The sequence below is a fragment of the Bufo gargarizans genome, chromosome 1 (genome assembly GCF_014858855.1).
Source record: "Bufo gargarizans isolate SCDJY-AF-19 chromosome 1, ASM1485885v1, whole genome shotgun sequence".
Classification (NCBI taxonomy): Eukaryota; Metazoa; Chordata; class Amphibia; order Anura; family Bufonidae; genus Bufo; species Bufo gargarizans.
Window position 1 is genome coordinate 138591339 of NC_058080.1, and position 26187 is coordinate 138617525.

Consider the following 26187-nt stretch of genomic DNA (forward strand, 5'->3'; position numbering starts at 1 on the left):
CCAGCAAAACGACAAATCTCAGTTGCACCTGAGAAGACTAAATTAAAAAGGCATCTGTCAGAAGGATCAGCCCTATTAAACCAGCCATGAGGTTGGCAAGGTTAGCCTTGCTGATTAAAACCTTACCCTTCTATGCCCATTCCGTGGCTGCGTTTAGGAGAAATAATACTTTCTAACCATATGCACATAAGGGGTTAAAGGGGTTTTGCAACTTCAAACTAGCTTTACCAAACCGCACAGACTGGCTAGACCTGCAGGGGTGATCACACTTACCTGGTCCTCAGCGCTGCTTTCCAGCTTCATCGCCGCCAACGCATGTCACAGGTCTCACCGAAATGTTTTGCTCTACTGCCACCTCCACAGGTCCTGGCTCTCTAGAATCCACATCCTGTTGAGGTCACGTGACCTCTTCAACCAGTCATTGGCCGCAGCGGTGACCTGTCATCCATATGGCACGTGACCCAGTGACGTACCACATGGGTGATAGGTCACCGCTGCAGCCAGTGATTAGGTGCAGTGGTCATGTGACCTTGATCAACAGGATATTGATTCTAGAGAGCCGGGACCTGCAGAGTTGCCTGCAGGGTGATGGAACCGGAATGAGGTAAGCATGATCACCACTGAGAGTCTGGCTACTCTGAGTTGCACAATCCTTTTAAGTGCACCCAAGTAACTCAGTGCACCTTAGCTCTTCCACTGTGCTTCCTTGGAATCCCCCCCACCACCTGGTTCTGACAATGGAGGGGAAATGTCCAGGGAAGCAGAGCTTAGAAGCTAAGGTGCACCCAGTGGCTATAGCCGCCCTCAGTGCACTTAAACCCCAATTTGTATATTTTTAAAAACATTTATTTCTCCTATTTGTAGCACAGATCTGGGGGTGATAATTAGCAAGGTGTGCCACATCAGGCATTATGGCTGGTTTAATAGTGTTAATCCTGCTGACTGATGCCCTTTAAGGCCTCTTTCGCATCCAGTGTTCCAAATTCTCTCAGGGTCTGTTAAGGAAAAAAACTGCAGTCAGTTTTGTCTGAGATTGCGTTCAGTTTTTTCCACGTGGATGCAGTTTTGATGTGTTTTTAACGCGTGTGAAAACAAAACCTTTAAAATAACGATCTACACTGAACAAATATATAAATGCAACACTTTCGGTTTTGCTCCCATTTTGAATGATCTGAACTCAGATTTGAAACATTTTCTACATACACAATAGACCCATTACTCTCAAATATTGTTCACAAATCTGTCTAAATCTGTGTTAGTGAGCACTTCTCCTTTGCCGAGATAATCCATCCCACCTCACAGGTGTGGCATATCAAGGTGCTGATTAGACAGCATGAATATTGCACAGGTGTGCCTTAGACTGCCCACAATAAAAGACCACTCTGAAATGTGCAGTTTGATCACACAGCACAATGCCACAGATGTCGCAACGTTTGAGGGAGCGTGCAATTGGCATGCTGACTGCAGGAATGTCTACCAGAGCTGTTGCCCATGCAGTGAATGTTCATTTCTCTACCATAAGCCATCTCCAAAGGCGTTTCAGAGAATTTGGCAGTACATCCAACCGGCCTCACAACAGCAGACCACGTGTAACCAAACCAGCCCAGGACCTCCACATCCAGCATGTTCACCTCTATGTTCGTCTGAGACCAGCCACCCGGACAGCTGCAGCAACAATCGGTTCGCATAACCAAACAATTTCTGCACAAACTGTCAGAAACCGTCTCAGGGAAGCTCATCTGCATGCTCGTCGTCCTCATCGGGGTCTGGACCGGACTGCAGTTCGTCGTTGTAACCGACTTGAGTGGCAAATGCTCACATTCGATGGCGTCTGGCACACTGGAGAGGTGTTCTGTTCATGGATGAGTCCCGGTTTTCACCGTTCACCCTCACTGTCGTGTGGGTGAATGGTTTGCTGATGTCAACGTTGTGGATCGAGTGGCCTATGGTGGCAGTGGGGTTATGGTATGGGCAGGGGCATATGTAATAGACAACGAACACAGGTGCATTTTATTGATGGCATTTTGAATGGACAGAGATACCGTGACGAGATTCTGTGGCCCATTATTGTGCCATTCATCCACGACCATCACCTCATGTTGCAGCATGATAATGCACGGCTCCATATTGCAAGGATCTGTACACAATTCCTGGAAGCTGAAAACATCCCAGTTCTTGCATGGCCAGCATACTCACCGGACATGTCACCCATTGAGCATGTTTGGGATGCTCTGGATTGGCGTGTATGACAGCGTGTTCCAGTTCCTGCCAATATTGTGCAACTTCGCACAGATATTGAAGAGGAGCGGACCAACATTCCACAGGCCACAATCAACAACCTGATCAACTCTATGCGACAGAGATGTGCAGTGCGTGAGGCCAATGGTGGCCACACCAGATACATTTTCTGACCCACCCCGGCAAAACTGTGCACATTTCAGGGTGGTCTTTTATTGTGGGAAGTCTAAGGCACACCTGTGCAATATTCATGCTGTCTAATCAGCACCTTGATATGCCACACCTGTGAGGTGGGAGGGATTATCTCGGCAAAGGAGAAGTGCTCACTAACACAGATTTGTGAATAATATGTGAGAGTAATGGGTCTTGTGTACGTAGAAAATGTTTCAGATCTTTGAGTTCAGCTCATGCAATATGGGAGCAAAAACTGAAAGTGTTGTGTTTATATTTTTGTTCAGTGTACATCTCCTAGGCAACCAATGCATTACATCTGGATGTAAGGCGTTTTTCACGGAAGCCTCATTCACTTCTATGGGGCAAGGGCTGTGTGAAAAACGCAAAATATAGAACATGCTGAGATTTTCACGTAACGCAGAGAAGATATGTGAAAAACAGACCCATAAAAACGAATGGTCAGGACTCAGTGCATGTGCTATGCATTCACTTCACGCATTGCACCCGTACTGAAAAATCGCTCATGGGAAAGGGGCTTAAAAGTCAATGGAGTTCATCGGCTGTCACTTGACAGAGCCTAATTTGGACAAGGTATGGACAGAACCTACAGCAACTGCACTCATGACAAGGCTCCTGGAATAAAGCACAAAACACATACTAGTGACATATGTGGTGGGCTCTAATGAAATCTGCTTTGTGATCTCTGTCGCAAACGGAAAACACAACCAAGTGCTGGATCGGTCACATGCAGGGCACACAAACATGACCCGATGGACCCCACTGACTTACTGTTAGTTTACGAGGAAATCCATCACTTTGAGCTGCATGCTGCGCTATTTTTCACATCAAATATAATACAATGTGAACTCAGCCTTACTCTTTCTCTGTGAGTGTTCTTGGCTAGTCAATATCAGGCACGTGGCAGGGAGGAGTGTGAAAAGTTAATGTGACAGAGAGAGGGACATACATATAAAAGCAGTCACCTCTGACTCCAGATCAGTCATTTGTCTGGCAATACAAACCAGCAGTGGTTGCATAGAGGACTACTTTGAGGGGGAAAGCTGTAGATTTTGATGTGTTGGGGTAGTGAGTTCAAGAGTTTAGGTGAAATCCTGTTGTCATGCATGGGGGATTAAATGGAATATGATGACGGACAGTTACCTGCCTGGGTGTCTGCCAGTAGCCCTGACACAGCTAGATGCAGCTCATCTGCCATGCTTTATGATTATCATCTGACATGAGAAATAGATTACCTTCAGTGCACAGTACTGATGCCGGTTTATCTGCATATTCCGATCACTGTATCTGTCCAGTGGTGTGAACATGATGCTAAATGGTCCTGCCCAATGACTGAATAGCATGAAGAGGCTATGGCGCAGACTCTGCTGAGGGAAAATACTTCGTCTCTGGTGCACTGGAAACAAAGAGAACATTCACTTCAATATCCAGACACCATTCTTCTCATCACCACCTGCTTGCACAAGCATTGCTCTAAAAATTACTAATTCCAGGTTGCTACCTTGAGGATTCTTCTATAGTGATAGTACTGTATATTTATGTATTATATTACTATAGTATAGTACTGTCTATTGTAGCTACAGAACATACACAACCTGCTATAATACATCCATGCTGACATATGGACACACAGAATGTTTTAGATGCCGGTCTTAATAAGCCCTATAGCTGGTGGTGGATCACCAAGGTTATGTAGAGGTGCAGGACTCTACATAACTTCGGCGTATCCAGCGGCAGTCTAAATTTAGACCATTTTCCACACCTAAGGATACTTTCACACTTGCGGCAGAGTTATCCGGCAAGCAGTTCCGTCGTCGGACCTGCCTGTCGGATCTGGCAAAACGTATGCCAACTGATGGCATTTGTAAGACGGATCAGGATCCTGATCCGTCTTACAAATGCATTGAAATGCCAGATCCGCCTATCTGGTGTCATCTGGAAAAACGGATCCGGCATTTATTTTTTTTCACAGTTCCAGCATTCCGGCACTAATACAGTCCTGATCAAAAGTTTAAGACCACTTAAAAAAATGGCAAAAAATCATATTTAGCATGGCTGGATCTTAACAAGGTTCCAAGTAGAGCTTCAACATGCAACAAGAAGAAATGGGAGTGAGACAAAACATTTTTTAAGCATTCAATTTTATGAAAAACAACGAATAAACTGAAACAGGCTGTTTTTCAGCTGATCAAAAGTTTAAGACACACCTCCAAAAAAAAAATATAAACCCCCCCCAAAACAGAAATCCAACTTCCAAACATGAACTCAGTAATGAGTAGCTCCGCCGTTATTGTTTATCACTTCATAAATTTGTTTCGGCATGCTTGATGCAAGCGTTTCCATGAGGTGAGTGGGAACATTTCTCCAAGTGGTGAAGACGGCCGCACGAAGGCCATCTACTGTCTGGAACTGTTGTCCATTTTTGTAAACTTCCCTTGCCATCCATCCCCAAATGTTCTCAATTGGATTTAGATCAGGGGAACACGCAGAATGGGCCAAAAGAGTGATGTTATTCTCCTGGAAGAAGTCCCTTGTCCTGCGGGCATTGTGTACTGTAGCGTTGTCCTGTTGAAAAACCCAGTCGTTACCACACAGACGAGGGCCCTCAGTCATGAGGAATGCTCTCTGCAACATCTGGAAATAGCCAGCGGCCGTTTGATGCCCCTGCACTTCCTGAAGCTCCATTGTTCCACTGATAGAAAAAGCACCCCAGACCATTATAGCGCCCCCTCCACTGTGGCGCGTAGAAAACATCTCAGGTGGGTTCTGCTTGTCATGCCAGTAACATTGGAAACCATCAAGGACCATCAAGGTTAAATTTTTTCTCAGAGAATAAAACTTTCTTCCACCTTTGAATGTCCCATGTTTGGTGCTCTCTTGCAAAGTCCAAACGAGCAGTTCTGTGGCGTTCAAGGAGACGAGGTCTTTGAAGATGTTTTTTGTTTTTGAAGCCCTTCAGTCTCAGATGCCATCTGATGGTTATGGGTCTGCAGTCAGCACCAGTAAGGGCCTTAATTTGGGTCGAGGATCGTCCAGTGTCTTGACGGACAGCCAATTGGATCCTCCGGCTCAGTGCTGATGAAACTATTTTGGGTCTTCCACTTGACGTTTCATAACCCTCAGGATCATTTAAGAAATTCCAAATGACTGTCTTACTGCGTCCCACCTCAGCAGCGATGGCGCGCTGTGAGAGACCCTGCTTATGCAGTTCAACAACCCGACCACGTTCAAAAAGGGAGAGTTTTTTTGCCTTTGCCACTACCTGACAGAAAATGACAATGAATCTGCATCTTTGCACAGATTTAGGCATGTGGTCCCAAAATTTGGATCAGCTGAAAAACAGCCTGTTTCTGTTTAATCGTTATTTTCAATTACTTGAATGGTCAAAAAATTTTTTGGTCTCACTCATTTCTTCTTGTCGCATGTTGAAGCTCTACTTGGAACCTTGTCAAGATCCAACAATGTAAAATATGATTTTTTGCCATTTTTCAAGTGGTCTTAAACTTTTGATCAGGACTGTATATTCCTATGGAAAAAAATGCTGGACCTGACATTCAGGCAAGTGTTCAGTTTTTTGGGCCAGAGATAAAACCAGTAGCATGCTGCAGTTTTATATCTGTCCTGATCAGTCAAAAAGACTGAACTGAAGACATCCTGAAGCATCGTGAACGGATTGCTCTCCATTCAGAATGCATGGGGATAAAACTGATCAGTTCTTTTCCGGTATTGAGCCCCTAGGATGGAACTCTATCCCGGAAAAGAAAAACGCTAGTGTGAAAGTACCCTAAACCAGGGGTAGAAAATGATGAATGATCCCCTTTTTTAGACCTGGCATGAGCGCGGAATAAGTTGCAGATTCTGCCACAACATGCAACAGAATCTGCACCAGATATGCGCCACAAAACGGGCGTATATCCGTTCGTAAATGAGCCCCACCTGCTGGTGAACTTTTGCATGCAGGATATCTAGATGATATGTTCTGCTCTGTATTATAAGCTTAATGCACTGTAATACAGTTAGGCCCCTTTCAGACAAGCGACTGTCACACTCCGGACTCGCAGCGAGGCACCTGGCCTGAACTTCCAGCACTGCCGGGGTCACATAGCATTATAATGGTTTATAATGCTATGTAATTCTTACAGTTCTGGAAATTATTGGATAATGCTGACCTACTGCTGTCAGTGTTATCCAATACATTCCAGACCTCTAAGGGTTACATAGCATCATAAACCAATATAATGCTATGTGACCCCGGCAGTGCTGGAAGTTCAGGCCGGGTGCCTCGCTGCACGTCCGCAGCGAGACATTCGCTCGTCTGAAAGGGGCCTGATAATACATAGGTGAGGATACCTGGAACGTTTTGAATGATATTCGCCACTAAGGCACTAAAATGGCATCGGATATCCTTCAGTGTATCAGAGTCCTTCTCGTTCTCCGCTTCCAGTAACTGTCTGGTTAAGTCCACGTATTCGAGCAGAGTATTGTTCAGGGAATGTGTCTCATTGTCAAGGCCTCCACTTAAACTAGGAAAGAGAGGAAAAGATGAAACTACTACTCTGCAACTTACACACCAACAGATAAACACATGTCAGGCACTTCTACACAGTATACACAGGCTCTGCTGTGATAATCATCCTAGAAAGCCACTTATACATCCAATCTATTCAACAATACAGGGAAGGGACATTCTCCAGTTAGTCTGTGCTTTCCTGTGCATATCAGAGCCTAATCTGGAGCAGGACGGCCTCCGTGTGCTGAGCTCTGGGGGTAAATGCCTTCATATAGACGGAATCTGATGGAGCATGTCACCAAGTTCCTCTGCTGGATTTGTGCAGAATAAACCTCCATATGAAGTGGGGCACACAGCGCTTAAGCAGGAATGTGAACTAGTATAAGTGCCGTACTATGAAACTGCCTGACCTGTTACATGTGCAGCTAAAGGCATCTGTGTTGGTCCCATGTTCATATGTGTCCACATTGTTGAGAAAAATGATGCTTTAATATATGCAAATGAGCCTCTAGGAGCACCGGGGGCGTTGTCATTACACCTAGAGGCTCTGCTCTGTCTGCAACTGCTGCGCCGTCTCCTCTTTGATTGAAAGGATCAGGCAGTGAAAACATCATCACACCTGGCCTTGTCAGTCAATGTGGAGAGGGCGCCGCCAAACAGGGAGAGCAGAGCTTCTAGGAGTAATGACAACACCCCCGTTGCTCCTAGAAGCTCATTTGTATATAACAAAACATAATTTTTCTCAGTAATGCAGGCACGTATGAACATTGGACCAACACAGATGTCTTCAGCTGCCAAGTGCACATGTAACAGGTCAGCCAGTGTCATAGGTACAGATCTGCTGACAGATGCCCTTTAAAGACAACCCAACAGTTCTGATTTTCTTAAACTTTTCTAAATATATATATATATATATATATATATATATATATATATATATATATATATATATAATTATTTTATTTTTTATAAAGGTTTTATATTTTGGTCTACTATTACTTAGGCCAAATTCACACTTCAGTTGTTCGGTCAGTTAGTTCCATCCGTTATTGTGTACCAAAACCAGGTGCGGGTCATAACACAGAACAGGGACAGATCTTTCCCTTGTACCTTATGTCTGAGTAGGCTTCAATTCTGGTTTTGCCTCCCAATCACTGATCAAATAACTGCAGTGTGAACTCCTTAGGCTACTTTCACGCTCTCATTTGGTGCGGATCCGTCATGCATCTGCACAGACGGATCCGTTCACATAATACAACCGTCTGCATCCGCTCAGAACGGATCTGTTTGTATTATCTTTAACATAGCCAAGACGGATCTGTCATGAACACCATTGAAAGTCAATGGAGGACGGATCCGTTTTCTATTGTGCCAGACTGTGTCATAAAAAAACAGATCCGTCCCCATTGACTTACATCGTGTGCCAGGACGGATTCGTTTGGTTCAGTTTCGTCAGACGAAATACAGCATTTTGGTGTCCGTCTCCAAAGCGGAATGGAGACGGAACGGAGGTAAACTGATGCATTCTGAGCGGATCCTTTTCCATTCAGAATGCATTAGGGCAAAACTGATCCGTTTTGGACCGCTTGTGAGAACCCATGAAGGATCTCACAAACGGAAAGCCAAAACGCCAGTGTGAAAGTAGCCTTAGGCTCCATTCACAGGTCCGCAATTCTATTCCGCATTTTGCGGAACGGAATTGTGGACCCATTCATTTCTATGGGGCAGCACGATGTGCTGCCCGGATCCAGAAATGCGGACAAGATTAGGCATATTCTATTATAGTGCCGGCGATGTGCACATTGCTGGTGTCCGTGTTTTGCGGATCTGCAAAACATACACAGATGTGTGAATGGACCCTTAATTAGTTTCCCAAGAAATGATAATCTGCAGTAACCCATCACTTCTCAATATGGCAGCACAAGGACTGAAAGATGAGCATTTTTACTACATGTTAATACTGTACTTAGAAACATCTCTACCGACCTACCTGTGACTAATGACACCAGCATCTGCCAGCAGTTCAAATATACGGACCAGCTGCACTCGTAAAATATCTCGACGCCTGCGCCGCTTCATATTCTGTTAAAAAAAAAAAATTAACAAGGGAAATACAATTTATTAAACACGTAAGGAGTTTTCTGGGACTATAATATTATTGTCTTACCCTCAGGGTAGTCCATCCATATCCGGTCAGTGGGGGTCTGACTTTAGCAGGCACTGTGCCCCTGTAGACATTTTGCAGTCCTATTCACTGGTATTAGGCGCAGTGTATGGTGCTGCGCTGGCACCCAGTGCTTGCTGGAGTCAGACTGCCGCTGATCTGATGGCCTGTCCTCTGGATAGTACCCTTATACATCACAGTCCAGATATAGTTTCATTACCATCAACGCAGTCTAACGCGTTCCATCTGCTTTTTCGCTAATCTGTAAGGCCTAATTTTAATTTGGCTTCGTATGTTCAGACTGATCTAAAATTCCAGAGCAAAGGTCCTCAACCAAAGGGGCTACACACAGCATGTTTCTAGAGCTGCGGCACAGTGTGTCAGTACAGTTTTGGCCGTTGCAGGCTCTCCTTAAAACTTTTTGCATTACGTTAGGGGGATGGCATTCGGTGTGCAGTATCTTGGCATGCAAAAGGTAAAAAAATAACATAAAAAACAACCGGGAATAAAACACAACACAGAGTGATTCAAAAAGAATGGTGCAAAATGGCAGCCTCGGTATTTATAACCCAGAACATAACCCGCATTTATTAACACCATCTAACCAAGTCTTATCTATACACTCCACATGTTTGATGTGAGCTGCAGATGTCGAGGCGGTCGCCCAGTTCTGTCTGGAGGAGTGCAAACGTACTCTTGGATATGAACTCCACTTTTCAAGTGAAGCTGTGGCTTAGTTCTCGATGTAGCCCCATGGCAAGGAGTCACCAGGCTGTTAGATCTGGTTACCTGTGCAACATTGGCAGCCGATCTAATGCTCCTTTATCATTCCCAGGTAGGAGAGGCCAGGGACAGTATCTTCAAGACCGTAGACTTCTTTGCACCTGCTCATTACATAGGGCATGTTTAATTTTGGGTGTGTCCCTCATGTGAAACCCAAGGGCCAAGTGGGTTTTCTGAGCCCCAGATTGGAACGTAGCAGTGACTGATCTTCCCTCTGAGGTGAGCGGTATCATCATGGCTGAACACCAGCCTGTCAGACAATTCATCCTCTTCCAATCGGCTCTGCAAGTCAATGCAAGTCATGGCTCTTGGGTTTGTCGCCTGGTTTCTGCTTCTGAAGAATCTGTCATCTGTCTGGCTTGCAACGCAGACGTAAGATATTCCATACCGTGGATTGTGGCACTTGTAGTCCCACACTAATCTGCCTGGTTGACTTCCTAGACCATGCTGGTCCACGGCTCTAATCCTGTTCAGTCTCCTCCACAGTCTTTGGGCGGCCTGGACTTTTCTTATCACATAAGCAGCCAGTGGTTCTGAGCCGCTTCACCCCACGCACAATGCAGTTTCTCTGCCCATTTACCAAATTTAATCTGACACCACGGACCCCGTTTCTTGCTGCGATGTCGTCATCTTACAACTGCCCCTTTCTGTAGAGGTTTAAACTAACCACAAAGGGGCAGATTCATGACAACTGTCTAAACTAAAACTGACTTTGTTGCCCATAGCAACCACTCACAGCACAGCTTTCATAGCAACCACTCACAGCAGTTATCATAGCAACCACTCACAGCAGTTATCATAGCAACCACTCACGGCGCAGCTCTCATAGCAACCACTCACGGCGCAGCTCTCATAGCAACCACTCACGGCGCAGCTCTCATAGCAACCACTCACGGCGCAGCTCTCATAGCAACCACTCACGGCGCAGCTCTCATAGCAACCACTCACGGCGCAGCTCTCATAGCAACCACTCACGGCGCAGCTCTCATAGCAACCACTCACGGCGCAGCTCTCATAGCAACCACTCACGGCGCAGCTCTCATAGCAACCACTCACGGCGCAGCTCTCATAGCAACCACTCACAGCGCAGCTCTCATAGCAACCACTCACAGCGCAGCTCTCATAGCAACCACTCACAGCGCAGCTTTCATAGCAACCACTCACAGCGCAGCTTTCATAGCAACCACTCACAGCACAGCTTTCATAGCAACCACTCACAGCACAGCTTTCATAGCAACCACTCACAGCACAGCTTTCATAGCAACCACTCATATGACAGCTTTCATAGCAATCACTCATATGACAGCTTTCAAAGCAACCACTCACAGCACAGCTTTCATAGCAACCACTCACAGCACAGCTTTCATAGCAACCACTCACAGCACAGCTTTCATAGCAACCACTCACAGCACAGCTTTCATAGCAACCACTCACAGCACAGCTTTCATAGCAACCACTCACAGCACAGCTTTCATAGCAACCACTCACAGCACAGCTTTCATAGCAACCACTCACAGCACAGCTTTCATAGCAACCACTCACAGCACAGCTTTAATTTTTCAAGAGCAGAATCTGTGTATTTTATCTAGAGGCCTTTCCTACAGGCACCATGCTTTTAGAATCACCCTGTATTACAGTGAACGGTTACATAATTACCTCTGGCCTTCTATCAAGTGCTTCTTTAATTATGGGGTGCAACTCCTCAATTAATTCCCTGGATATAAAGAACAGACAGCCATATTAGACACCTGGTATTAAAACAGTTGCTTGGACAAGAAATGCTATGAAGTTTACACAACATTTACAAAAAAAGACAGTAATTATATGATCCAAGGAAACAGAATGCATGACACTCAGACGGTAAACTCTTATCTTCATTGCTTTAGCAGGTCACATTAGGTTAGGACAAATAAGGCGACGGCCGATTCATGCGCTCCTGCACTTTATCTGGCAGGCCCTCGCCTTATTTGTCCACACCTGATATAACCTGCCAAATCAATGAAGATAAGATTTTACAGTATGGCAGGTGCCATGCATTCAGTTTCTTACGATCGTATGTTTATTTGCATCTTGCACTGAAGATCGGCACAGCAGCTCCCAGAATTGGAGTCTTTTGCAGTGCCAGCTGAAATTTTTTGTATTAAAAAGACAGCAATTATGCCAATGTGAGGACTCTGCAATGTAACAATCCTGACGGGCAACGAGTAACATGGTCAGTAACAAAAGTGAAGCTTTACACCGGGACGCTTTAAATATACACATTTCTGCTACAAGGCACTCATGCACATGACCGTTGTGTGTTTTGAGGACTGCAAATTGCAGATCCAACACGGATACCGGCCGTGTGCATTCCGCATTTTGAGGAACAGGAAAGCCGGCCCCTAATTGAACAGTCCTACCCTTGTACGTAATGCGGACAATAATAGAACAAGTTCTATTTTTTGGGCAGAACAGCCATGTGAACACGGAATGTACACGGAGTAACTTCTGTCTTTTTTGTGGCCCCATTGAGGTGAATGGTTCTGCATAACACGCAGCGATCTCCTTCACAGTATTGCTTGTCCCCATTCAGCAGAGCAAGTTTAAACAGCACGATCTGCTGCCAGTAAATAATCATTTTTGTGCGTGCACAAACTATTCAGTTTCATCGGGTAATCAGCGGCGCCTTTTACTCCGGCAGATAATTAGTAAACATTCCTATGAACGCTGGTTAGCGATTATGTTTTGCATTCTCTGCCCGTGTAAAGGGAAAATGCCATCCAGGTGGGCTGTCAAAAACATGTTTCTTTGGTTATATTAGACAAAATGCGAGATTCTATTACACGAAAGCAGTCATTTTACCTAAAAGCTCCAGGGTTGGTCCTGCCAAGGCCCAGAACAAGAGATTCTGTTATTTCTATGCTCTCTGAACGCATCATTGGTACTATGTGCTTGAATAGGGATGAGGGGGACGGACTGCCAATAATCTGTAAAAGAAAACTCGCTGGAATTACGTGGATTCACTACTGCTTTCGTACATAAAGTTAAAACGTTTCAAACATTTTTAAAGGCTGTGACACCCTTACCCCATATACCTTTCTGTGCGTATAAGAGGTGTCTTTTTATTTTTTGTCAATATTGAATAAAATTTGACAGATACATTTACATACAGCACCGAGGCAAAAGCACTACCTTCCTCCACCGATACTGGCTCCAAAGACACTGGTGGCAATTTATCAAACAGCTAATAGTCCGTTTTTCTTGATTCTGCATTGGCATACTTTGTTAAATTTGAAGCATCTTTAAAGGTGTTATCCAAGGCCCATAATGCCTTCTCCCCCAATATGCCCAGGCCCCTCACAGATAGGTGCCGGGGAGCGAGGTAAGTACTATGTCGCTTCTAATGCCGGCACGGTCGCCACTCCATCTCCCCATCGTATGGCAGCCAATAGCAACCCGTGACGGAAACAAGCCTCCCTAGTGTCAATAGCAGCCAGCAAGAAGAGCCAGGTCACATGGGCAGCCGGCCATGTATGTATGTGCTCACCTCACAGAAGGTAAAGGGTTCCCTAGACATGACATGCTGTGTACATTATTATACAAGCTCTGTGATAACTGGAGGCGATGTGGACATCTCGGTACTTCCAGCGCTCTCCCTTGGTTCTCACCCTCAGCCTTCTCTGTTGCCCCCCTCTCTACCTAAACAAGTCCCCACAGCAAGCAAGAGAGGAGGCGCTGCACGCACGGTAAAGCTCCATCCTTCCAGCACTCTCCCTCACCTCTCGCCACCGTCGACCCGCATCTTTCTCGGCTGTTTCTCTCTCCCCTGGCTCATATGGCGACTGATCAGAAAATGTTGTGGGCCGAGTAGCGAGCGTGCTATATTCTCTAATGGGAACTTCTATTAAACAGCAGACTATAAGACGTAGGCACTTTTAAATATTTTTTTCTTGCTAAAAAAAAAAAGGTGCATCTTATAGCCCGAAGAATTCAGTATATGGAAAGTGTCCAATTTCCTTATTTAGAAACAAATTTGAAAAAAAATCCACAAACTGATTTTAGAAAACCTACATTTACTAACAGTTTGTTGCTAAATTCATATGAGAAGAGAGCCTAAAAGAAAGGCAGAAGTCACCTTACAATGTCATTAGCTCCTGTACATAACTTACTTTAGAATCAATGCAATATCCACTGTCAGGGGTAGACGCCAGCGTCTCTGGAGGGGAACATCGAACAGAACCTGCAGAAGCTGAAGAACCTGCAGACGTTGCTGCACTGCAGCAAAGAATCAAGTAGTTTCTCCAAAGGCCGATATACGAATCGCTGCCTGTGACTGCAGTCACCTTCTTAGCATTAATAGGACTACTGCAAGAAAAAAAGGAATTAATATACAATGAAAACTGATTTCCTTACATTTCTGGAAATGTAATAACACTATGGGGGAGATTTATCAAAACTGGTGTAAAGGAAAATCATAGCAACCAATCAGATTCCACCTTTCATTATTCAGAGCGCCTTTGGAAAATTTACACCAGTTTTGATAAATCTGCCCCCGTGTTTACAGTAACAGTCATTATATTCCTCATATCTACAGATTCTCTTACTTTATATCGACTTGTGGAGAAAGAAGCTGAAGGCGGGTGTAAGAAAACATCCAGGCATAGCTGACAGCAGTGGGGCAGTATTTGGGCAGGTTTTCTTGCTTCAAGAAGCTGGAGAGGCTTATTATCCAAGGATCCTGACCCTGCGTGATGTGTGCAAAAATCCAGATGTGGGATGGACTGACTACATCAAACTGATGGCTGATGGGGGATGAACTCCATTCTGCAAGTGTCTGAAGATCTATTGAGCTGGGGCAGTACAGCAAAGTGGTCTAAAGCATAGAGAAAAATCAGACAAAACCCAAAGATATCACCTGAAGCAGAAGATATACAAATGAGCATAACCATACAGAAATGTAACAATCCACTCAGTTTATCTTGGCATTTGAGTAGAACACAGTAAAAAGTTCTTTAGCATAATGTGCAAGTTCAACTTTGTTTCATTTTTTCTCAATGGCCGAAATGAGTGGGAATCAAGCAGAAACAGTACAGCAATAGGTGTCCCTGAGACTGCTGCGACAAGTGACATATTAAAAGAACCAAATTCGAGGCCATGCCTGAAAGTGAAAGTGGAACAGATACGTTTCTGCTCCATTTTCTGTGATAACCAGCTGCTCTGTAAATCACGAGTAGTGTTATCATGTTAGATATGTAAAGTGCAAGTGATGTCATCACTAAGAGAAAGTGAGATCATCAGCTCCAGCTGCCAGCACCCAGGGAATACGCAGCCTGAACTTAGTTCCCCATTAGGGACTATGAAGCCACCCAAAAGCCACATACTTCATGTCAGAGACTATAACCAACCCCTGTACTTCCACATCTACAAGACACCTGGAACTATAACCAACCTGCGACCTAATACAGAAGGCTCAACCAATTAATACGCTACATGTGCATAGAAGTGCTATGCAGCACAATGTACAGAAGAAAGTAAGCAGTGAAAGTCTAAACTGTGAATCTGGTGGCTTTGATTAGTTTCTAGATGCACTTTTCCAATGCATTCAGGCCTATGTGTAGCCCTTAGTCATACAGGCTTTTTTTTTTACACCTTGCACCCACTAAATGCTACTACTATCACGTCACATCTCACATGCACACAAGACCTGAGCCGCTAGCACTAAATTACACCCTGGACGATGCATATATATAATACTGGACTAGAAGCACCACAGATCACTACTCCCTATGTACTTATTAGATATATATGACAGAACTGATGATATCATGCTAGGCAGCACATGTATACTGGATGCAGTCTCGGCACTATACAGCCCATGTACCCCGGGCCAGGAGCTTAGCATCAGAGGGAGAGGAAGGGTGGACACAGCGGTGAGTCCATGTTACAGAAGGGCTTATATTACACTGGCCAGATCATCGATAACTAGTGATTATGTGGCTGCGTAATACTGCCACTCGTTAATTGGGCAATCAACATTTTTAAGCTGTGTAATCACGATCTGCTACCGGCAAACAATGATTCTTAATGGGGATGAGGGATGGCAATAGTGATAGCTGTTCCCCCTACTGTGGAGGAGATCGCTGCATGTAATCGCAACTCACAGAAAATGTAAAAAAAAAAAAAAAAAGATTCCATGTCCATGCTCAATTTTTTTTAGGCAGATTTTCTAAATCCGTCATGTGAACATACCCTTAGACTGTTGAGTTTATTAGCAATCGGGTCATGTACAGTGCTCACCATTCGTACTGATATGAAACCTGCTAGTGTCAGTTGCTCCTTTGCACAACCTTCCCCCGCGCCCAATATTAAGAATGATGTCTCCACAGTCAGTTATGGGCCAAATAGGAGTATATCAGTATATCATGCCTGCTGGTTTACGTTTATAGGCAGATGTATCAGACTACAGATGAGAATAACATGCATTCATAATTTAAAGGGCTACTTCTGTGGACCATTTCTATTCCAAGACTTATTAGTCTCGTGGCCATCTAGTATGTTAAATAAGTAATGCACAGATTCTGTGTACTAACACATGTTTGTATAGATTACCACAAGTAAAGACATTAATAAAAAGAAGTCATTGAAGTCACTTAGGGTGCACCTACTAGGTAAGTACCAGACTTACCTGATCTGCTCCTGTGAGGTGTATGAAGCTTTCTAGGATGGATGGACTAAGCCTGTCCATGACATCAATAGCCAACTCCTCTTCACCCTATGACAGAGAAACAACTGAAAATCTCCGAGCACATATTCCTGTGTGTGTTCTTACAGGAAAACCCTATAGAAGCAGGGCTGATGGCGTGTATTAGGTGCTAGTAATGAATAAAGGAAACACTTCTGCTCACCTTTGAAAGTTCAAGGACTGTAAAAAGAGCTCGTATCTCTCGGAGGACGTTGACCGCTAACCTCCTGGTGGCAGGTCGGCTGTTACACAAAATGACCAGTGCAAACCCTTCTACAACATGGAACACGCTCGAGACTGGACTTCTTTCCAGATGGAGCGTATGGGTGGCTCCATTGTGCATACCCCGCTGGAAAACAGAAGAGATACAGAGAAAATGATGACCATCAGACACATTTCTGTCTATAAGGGGCCTTGTAGGAGATGTCACTATGTTTTCTCTACACTGAAAATCTTTAGAAAAGCATATGACAAAAATGGGGGTTAAACGGGTTATCCAGCTAAATGGATTATTATGCAAATAATAGGACAGTGCAGATGAAGTTTTATTTCTAATAAAAATATTGTCTGGCTTTTTTATGTACATGGCATTTTCTTCTCTGGTAGCGCTCCCTGCTGTTTACGCTTCTAGTCCATCTTCTCCAGCATTTAGTGGTGGACTAACATGCTCAGTAGATTCCCTGCTTCCTCCCTCTCAATGCTAGTGTGGTGATCTGATCTACTGCTACATTCCAAGAAATCTCTTTCTCTCTCTAGGCAGCGGAGAAGCAGAATGTGGGACATTACATAGCAGGTGTATATTTGGGGCTGTATGTCAGGGACTATTTTCTATGCAGGGGAAGAAGGGGTTGCTAATGTTAACTGCAATGTATCCTGGGAGATGCAGGTGCTTGATTAGCTGCTGCCCACCCACAGAAAGGAAAGAAAGGGCTCCACTTAAGGCCTCATGCACACCACTGGATTTTGTTTCACATCCAATCTGCATCTAGTGCAGACCAGAAGTGGACACATTCATTTCGTATCCGTATGTACGCAAATAAATATTGAACATGTCATATACAGTACTTGTCCTTTTGGTGGATAAGGAAAGGACATTTCTACAGAAGGGAGAAAGAAAGGAAATGGTAGCATGCACACCTTGTTCTGCGAATGGCTAAACACATACGGTCATGTGCATGAGACTTTGAGTAAAAGAGTTTTACATGTATGGTGTAACCCCATTAAAGCAGCATGTTCTGTATTCAGAATGATTTGCCAGCGGTAACCGTGCACCAAAAGAATACGGCTCTGCTTACACTCCTAGCCATTATTCAGATGGACTCAATTTAAGGCCTCATGCACATGACCGTTGTGCGTTTTGCGGTCCACAAACCGTGGATCCGCAAAACACGGATGGCGTCCAAGTGCGTTCCGCAATTTGCGGAACGGCACGGACAGCCATTAATATTTTGCGGACAAGAATAGGACAGGTTATATTTTTTTTGAGGACCACGGAACGGAAGCGGACAGCACACGGAGTGCTATCCGCATCTTTTGCGGCCCCATTAAAGAGAAAGGGTCCGCATCCGAGCCGCCAAAACTGCGGCTCAGATGCGCACCAAAACAGCGGCCGTGTGCATGAGGCCTAAGTCAATGGGGGAGATTTATCAAACTGGTGTAAAGTAGAACTGGCTTAGTTGCCCATAGCAACCAGTCAGATTCCGCCTTTCATTTTCCAACGGAGCTGTGAAAAATGAAAGATGGACTCTGATTAGTTGCTATGGACAGCAGTTTGATAAATCTCCCCCAAAGGGTCTCACCATGACTCCAGGAAGTGTTAATAGAGCCTTAGCTGGAGTACTCTTCACTTACTGTAACCATTGTGCCAAGCCAAAGATGCAGTCCTATAATATGGGACCTGGAATGATGAGGAGAGCATACCTGTGCATCAGTGTTCTTATTGTGCATTTGCACCGCCTGCTTCCACTGGTTTATTAGCTGCACCAGCATCTTCACCGCATTATCTAGAAGCGACGGGTGCACATCAGTCACTTCCCGCACAATGAAATAAACGAATCCTGAAAGAACATCCTCCCGCCAGTCGGGAAAATCAAGCATTAGAGCCTGTAAGGTATTGAAAGCCAGCCCACGCAGCTCTTCATCCATATGAATTGTAAGCCTAGGAAGAGAAGGAACAGTCACGTAACGTAGCGTTCTTTATCCGGGTCATACATGATAGTTAAACTGCTGCTGGTTAAGAATTTTAATGTGACTGCACATTGCAGAATTGTGCTCGTCTAATGCTACTTTCACATTAGTGGGAGCCTTCTCCGGCAGCAGGGGAACAGCCTGCCGGATCCGTGCTGCCGCTGCGGCCCCATTCACCCTAATAGGGGTGGGCCAGAGTTACAGCCGCTGCAGGGTAAACATGCCGAGAGGCAGCCAGAATAAAATTACGACATAGAGAGAGGCATACATTGCAAGACGTCTGTTATGATGGGGATAATTTCATGCGTTTTGCTCTATATGTATTTTCTTGTACAATAGCTTACTCAAGGGGTTTTTCAAGGAGATAAATATTGCTGACTGATCCCCAGGATAGGACATCAATATCAGATCATTGGCACCCCCACTGATGCGCTGTCGGAGAGCTGCACCTTCTTCATAGTATACAAGCACAGAGCCGTACAATAGTGGCTGTTCTTGTGATCCCATTCACTTGAATAGGACTGTGCTACTGAAAGGCCATGTGACATCAGGCCAAGAAAGAGGACGTAGTGCTCACCTGAGAGCAGCACAGCGCTGGGGGTGATGGGATTTGGACCCCCACATATTTTATACTGATGACCTATCCTGAAGACAGGTCATACATATGTAACTCATGGAAAACTCCTTGAATTAGCTATTGTACAAGAAAACACGTATACAGCAAAGCACAACATACACTTGCAAAGTCTGGAAAATTATTCCCATCATCACAGATATCTTGCATTGTACGTCTCGATGTTGCTATAGCATGGTTGCACAAAGGTTAATATAATAATGCGATTGGAGCATACATCTAAAAAAAATATAAAAACCATGCCTGTGATATCATGTCCACAGGTCACATGGTCTATCTGCAGCTTAGTCCCAAATTGGGGGGTGGATGCTGGCAGAGGAAGTGGAAGGAGCAAGGGTAAGGTGCACAGAAGGGCTTGGGTTTGAGTGCAGTTAACTACTCATTTCCATATCAATTAAAAGTAGAATGACGCAACGGACTGCTAAGTGAAAGGTATCATTATATCAAGCTTAGCTACCCCTACATTGTGAAGGTACAGTGAATTTCCTGGTGACAGACTTCATTTAATACAAGAAGAGCTACTATTAAAAGGAGATTCTCTAGGGTTTACATACTGATGACTTATCCTAGGTCTACAATATGAGATCAGCTGGGGTCTGACTCTTGGAACCCCTGCTGATCAGCTGTACGAAGAGGCTGTAACTTTCTGTAAGCGCTCTTCTTAAGTCATGTGACAACACGTTCATCATTCACGTGGCCTGGGCACAGCTCAGCCCTATTCAAGTGAATGGGACTGAGCTGCAATACCAAGCACAGCCACTAAACAATGTATGGTGCTGTGCTTGGTAAGCTGTAAGGATCCAGCGGTGCTTATGGGAGTGCTGCGGCCTCCCCAGGAGTCGGACCCCCACCAATCTCATACTGATCACCTATGCTTAGGATAGCTCATCAATATGCAAATCCCAAATCATTTCTTTAATATTAGTTAAGTAAAGCTCTCGGAGTGTGCAACTGATGCTTTACCTCTTGAGTAGGTGGCATCCTTGCTGGCTATTCACTGTACAGAGAGAGTAGTCCAACAATACCCATTTTACCATATACAGCATAGTCACATGTAAATCTGTGTCAGACTGAATCCACATTGTTAGGAACTCACAGTTAATTGGCCAAGTTGCCGCCAAACAGCTTAGCGGTGACGAAGATGGAAATACAATAAATGCAGAACTCACAGGAAAAAAACTCCAGCTAAAGCTATTCAGTACACCATAAAATGTTACGTGCGCAATCACGGAGACATAAATCTATAAAGATGAAAAGATGAAACTCGAATGAGATCTAGCTTCTACATAATGTTGGCGTTTCCTGCGCCAGTCTAAATGTAAGACAGCTTCCTTGCTGTCTTAGGCTACTTTCACACCTGCGTTAGGTGCGGATCCGTCTGGTATCTGCACAGACGGATCCGCACCTATAAATGAAACCGCTTGTATCCGTTCAGTACGGATCCGTCTATATAACAAAGTAAAAAAAAAAGTCTAAGTGTAAGTCAAACGGCTCTGTCCTGACTTACATTGAAAGTCAATGGGGAACGGATCCGTTTACAATTGCACCAATATTGTGTCAATGTAAATGGATCCGTCCCCATTGACTTACATTGTAAGTCAGGACGGATTCGTTTGGCTCCGCACTGGCAGGCGGACACCAAAACACTGCAAGCAGCGTTTTGGTGTACACCTCCAGAGCGGAATGGAGGTTGAAGGGAGCCAAAATGATGCAATCTGAGTGGATCCTTATCCATTTAGAATGCATTGGGGCTGAACTGATCCGTTTGGGGCCGCTTGTGAGAGCCATGAAACGGATCTCATAGGCGGACCCAGAAACGGCAGTGTGAAAGTAGCCTTACATTTAAATCATTTTCTATGCCTAAAACAGGCATAGAAAATGACGGCCCGTCCCCTTACAAGGCATCTTCACTTTTTTAGATCTGGCGTGAGCTGGTAAAAGTCGCAGACTGCGGCGCAATTAACCTTTGTGTCACAATCTGTGCCAGAGATACACCTAATATAGGCATATTTTTGGATAGTAAATGACCCCTATGCTGCCTAAAAGTGGGGCAGCTGCTCTGATACAGGAGATCCCACTCTGGAACCTAACCTCTACCAGTCCAGGTACAATATGATACAGGCTATTACCAGATCGCCACTACACGTATAACCTCACACTGCCCCATTGCTCACTTGATTTATTTCTGTGAATACGCAGATGACATTTCATGGTGTGCTGAATACAGGGTACGTTTTAGCTCTGAGGTTTTCTTTGTGGGTTCTGAATCCAGATTATTGCTGATTGATACTATTTCTTGGGTGGGAAGTAAGGGACTGTATACGTTTTTTTGAGAATATAAAGCATAAAAAAAAAAAAAAACACCGGCAGAAGAGGTTTACCTTGCAAGCAATTCAATGAGGTCAGCTCTGCTCATGCCATCAGGAATAAGCCTAGGGATAGCAGCAATACACGTTCTGAACAAGTCAATCTTGGGTTTTCTTTCACCTCTGTTACATACATAGGAGAAATGAAGGGAAATCGGACATGAGGATCTATATGATCGCTTTATTACTAGGTTACAATCAGTCCATGCAGGCTGCGTGGAAAACAAATCCAATAAAAAATAAGGCAGTATAACCACGAGATATCTCCTACTAGACTCAAAGTCACTAACATATCTTGGTTACAGATAACAGTAATTATGTGAAAAAGAACAAAAGAGAGAAGTGCGAGGAGAAAGCGAGAGACTGACAGAAGGAGGAGAGCGTGGCACAGAGAGAGATTGATTTCTTTTTTTAAAGGGAATGCATCACCTACATTTTTACTAACTAAAACCACATAAAAAAATTATTGTATTATGTTTTTTTTTTTTTATTCTATTGTCTGTACATGAATTTTGGGGGTAGCCACCTTGCTTGAGCTGCTGTCAACAGCATTATGCTTTACAGGCAAGAGCTATAGTATGGAAAGGACTTCTTGACTTCTATGGGAGGTTCTTGTGAGCATGCTCTGTGACCCGTGTAGAGGTCACAGTGCAGAGTGTTGGAGCAGAGGAGCATTATATGGCTATACAGTTGACATAGGTTGGATGCATCCACTGGGAAATGCCCCTGACATATACGTCCAATGTATACTACAAATTTGGTGTGGGAATGATCAAAAATTGCTGCAGCAACCTATCCTAGAATGCGAACAGAAAAAGTTGAGCCTCATTACAAACTATGCACCAGCACCTGCCTACATCATACAGCGCAGAGCTTTCCGGTCAGGCTGAAACGCAGAGTTCCTGCTCTACAACACACATTAATGATGTAATCCTGCCTGCGATAATCTTTCAGGCTGAGCAGCCTGACAGGAACGCTCAGTGTTGTACGATGAAGGCAGGCGCTGGAGCATAGCGTGCAGCTCTGCAGTGGGAAACAAACACAGGTTGCTGGCAGCAATTTTCAAGAACTCCCATAGAACCTCTTTAATCGTGCCTATGATAATAATGAGATGACTGCTTTACTTCACAATAAAGGAAGTGTCAGCCTATTGTGAGGATCAGTGACCAGCGAGTTTTAAATTCATTTTTTAAATACGTTTAACATAAAAACCTAATTTAAACAATACTAACATAAAAACCTAATTTAAACAATACTAACATAAAAACCTAATTTAAACAATAGGTCATTTTCTGACAATATATCCTTTTAAAAGCACAAGGGATTGGTACCATTTTGCTTCCACGGTAACTTGGTAAAGGCATATCCAAGTTGAACTAATGGCTGCAGTTATCAGGTGGCCCTTAGAAAACCAGTAGACACCTGCAGAGACAATTTGGTATGAACATTTCTATAGGAAAGCCACTGAGGCTGAGAGCACTCGGAGGGGAGAGCCTAATTAACCAGCTATCTGACGCCTCCTGTTTAGTAACGGACAGAAAACCGTACAAACCGTAGTGAGGGAGAAAAATAAAAGTTCTGACTGTAACAGGTGTGGTTTCCTACACATAGCAGAGTTTCTGTCCAGTAAACCATATTAGGCTCCGTACAAGAAAAAAACCCTCAATAGTTGGGGTCCGAATGCTCGTTCAGCCCCAGTTCTCTTCCCTAGGTGATGACAGGTAAACGGCACCCCAGACTGATGCACAGTAATCCTCCACTTTCACAATACCCAGGCTTTCAAGCTAATTACTGGCAATGAGCAGCTTTCTGCAGTACAGTAATTGCCAGCCAACGTAAGCTGCTAGGATCATTATTGACCGCTGGGTTTAGGTACATCAAACATATTACTGATCACTACGGCTCGAAAGACGAGCGCAAATAGATGCATTATCCATAATTATACACACGTAATCATGTCTTCTGGCTCCTTATTAGACATCTGCACACTTGTCATGCACATCGGTCTGCCAACCTCCTTATCGAGATGTCGAAGTATGCTGTCCAATGCTTTGCGTACTTGAGGATAGTATACAGACATCCCTATAAAGGAAAGACAGACCAAAAGATTAATGGCAATACATGCGTGCTAGCCGCGTAACATGAAAGACTTGCAGCAATACAAGAGGAAAGGAGGAAGAGTCATGGCTAGTTAGCTCCAATTAGGTTTCATAAGTATTATGTTCCCCCAGTGCTGTACAAATGACACAAATGGAATCAGCAGGACCCCTGGAAGTTACGACCTTGTCAGAAAACTGTATCCTATGGCTTATTAATAGAGAAAGATGTGCACATCTAGTTCCCAGCATAGCGACCTTTGTTGCCATGACTGTCTGCTCCTATGAGACTCAAATATGGGAGAAGGCAGCCCTGCTGAGAAGTATCTTGTAGACCACATAGAGGCAGAGCTGTCCGATACCCAGTCGACTCACATATTATGACCACTTCCTACTTTCGATGTCAGCGATGTGTAGCTCATGAAGGGAGTCACGCGTGGTGGTCTGGCTTGGTGGGTATACAAGGTGTGTGATAGGCTGTCTGCACACATATCCCTCATTGCTGTCATGGGTAAAGGGGGCGATTTATCAGAGTTACAAAAACGGATGATTGACTTTCAGGCCAAGGGTGGCAGTATTTTTGAAACTGCACAGTTTGTTAAGTGTTTGCGTGCTGCTGTGGTGAAAGTGTATTACAGTGGAAAAATGGCACGCTACAGTGGAGCAGCTCACCGCCAAAACGGACCAGGGAGCTACCAGATGTGTGTCTTAGGGCTCTTTCACACCTGCGTTCTTGTCTTCCGGCATAGAGTTCCGTCGTCGGGGCTCTATGCCGGAAGAATCCTGATCAGGATTATCCCCATGCATTCTGAATGGAGTGAAATCCGTTCAGGATACATCAGGATGTCTTCAGTTCCGGAACGGAACGTTTTTTGGCCGGAGAAAATACCGCAGCATGCTGCGCTTTTTGCTCCGGCCAAAAATCCTGAAGACTTGCCGCAAGGCCGGATCCAGAATGAATGCCCATTGAAAGGCATTGATCCGGATCCGGCCTTAAGCTAAACGTCGTTTCGGCGCATTGCCGGATCCGTCATTTAGCTTTTTTAGAGTGGTTACCATGGCTGCCGGGACGCTAAAGTCCTGGCAGCCATGGTAAAGTGTAGCGGGGAGCAGCATACTTACCGTCCGTGCGGCTCCCGGGGCGCTCCAGAGTGACGTCAGGGCGCCCCAAGCGCATGGATCACGTGATCGCATGGCACGTCATCCATGCGCATGGGGCGCTCTGATGTCACTCTGGAGCACCCCGGGAGCCGCGCGGACTGTAAGTATACCGCTCCCCGCTCCTACTATGGCAACCAGGACTTTAATAGCGTCCTGGGTGCCATAGTAACACTGAAAGCATTTTGAAGACGGATCCGGCGTGTAATTCCGGCAAGTGGAGTACACGCCGGATCCGGACAACGCAAGTGTGAAAGAGGCCTAAAACAACAGCTCAGCGTACCCTACTATTTATGGGGCTCCAAAGGAAACGGATAGTCACTCAAAAAAAGGCTTCAATTTTCACGGCACTATCAGAATTGGATCTCTGCTAACTGGCAGAGGGTTGTCTTCTCCGATGAATCATGTCTTCTGCTTCATCGAACAGATGGATGATGGCGTGTCAAGGTGAGAAACATCAGAGAACAAACACATTGCAACCATTGCTAGAAGAACACAAGCTGGTGGTGTCAGAGTTAGGAGTTGGATAACAGCTGGATATCTGACACTGGTTGGAAGATCATAACCAAGACTTCCAAGTACTACCCTGGCCCCCTAATGGCCCAGACTCGAAACCAATCTGTGGGACCACCATGATCGCCCTTTTTGCTCTATGGATCCACTACCAGCAGCTTTGGGATGCACTGCAGACAGCAGCGCTCCAGATACCTGTGACCACCTACCTTACTGAGGCACTCCAATCCAGACTAGCTGCTATCTACGGTGCACACAGTGGTTACGCTGGTGGTCATAATAATGTGACTCAACTGTGTATGACTGCATATTTATTTCTCCACATAAACAGACAATGAGGACAAACCTATGACTTTCGCCTCTTCATCTGTGAGGGTTTTATTCAGAAAGATTTTCTTTACACGTAGGGTATTTCCTGAGGGAAGAACAACTCCAGTTGTTGGCATAGGAGGCTCTCCATCTTTTTGCTGCAAGCTGTCTGCAATTACGAGGAAGACTCTGAGACCTATATTCATTCTCTGGAATACAAACAACAACCAATGTAAGTGACTGATATAACAATTTGCTTATACAGCACTCAGATAAAACCCATGCATATCTGCCTCCTGAGAAGTGATAAAATCAG

At 44.7% G+C, this 26187-nt stretch overlaps 1 protein-coding gene across 10 annotated transcripts in view; it reads right to left on the reverse strand.

Annotated features, from left to right (window-relative positions):
• The window catches only part of FRYL (FRY like transcription coactivator), a 317468-nt gene that overhangs the window by 76079 nt on the left and 215202 nt on the right, over window positions 1-26187 (reverse strand). For all 10 annotated transcript variants that reach the window (XM_044298955.1, XM_044298912.1, XM_044298895.1 and 7 more), the window contains 13 exons: window positions 25909-26080; window positions 23745-23877; window positions 21811-21918; window positions 18529-18766; window positions 16772-16957; window positions 16552-16638; window positions 14471-14739; window positions 14036-14231; window positions 12729-12853; window positions 11544-11601; window positions 8931-9022; window positions 6781-6953; window positions 3666-3826 (listed from right to left, as the gene is read on the reverse strand). In XM_044298955.1, coding sequence (XP_044154890.1) covers window positions 3666-3826; window positions 6781-6953; window positions 8931-9022; window positions 11544-11601; window positions 12729-12853; window positions 14036-14231; window positions 14471-14739; window positions 16552-16638; window positions 16772-16957; window positions 18529-18766; window positions 21811-21918; window positions 23745-23877; window positions 25909-26080 — 1998 coding nt within the window. The remainder of the gene's footprint in view (window positions 1-3665; window positions 3827-6780; window positions 6954-8930; window positions 9023-11543; window positions 11602-12728; window positions 12854-14035; window positions 14232-14470; window positions 14740-16551; window positions 16639-16771; window positions 16958-18528; window positions 18767-21810; window positions 21919-23744; window positions 23878-25908; window positions 26081-26187) is intronic.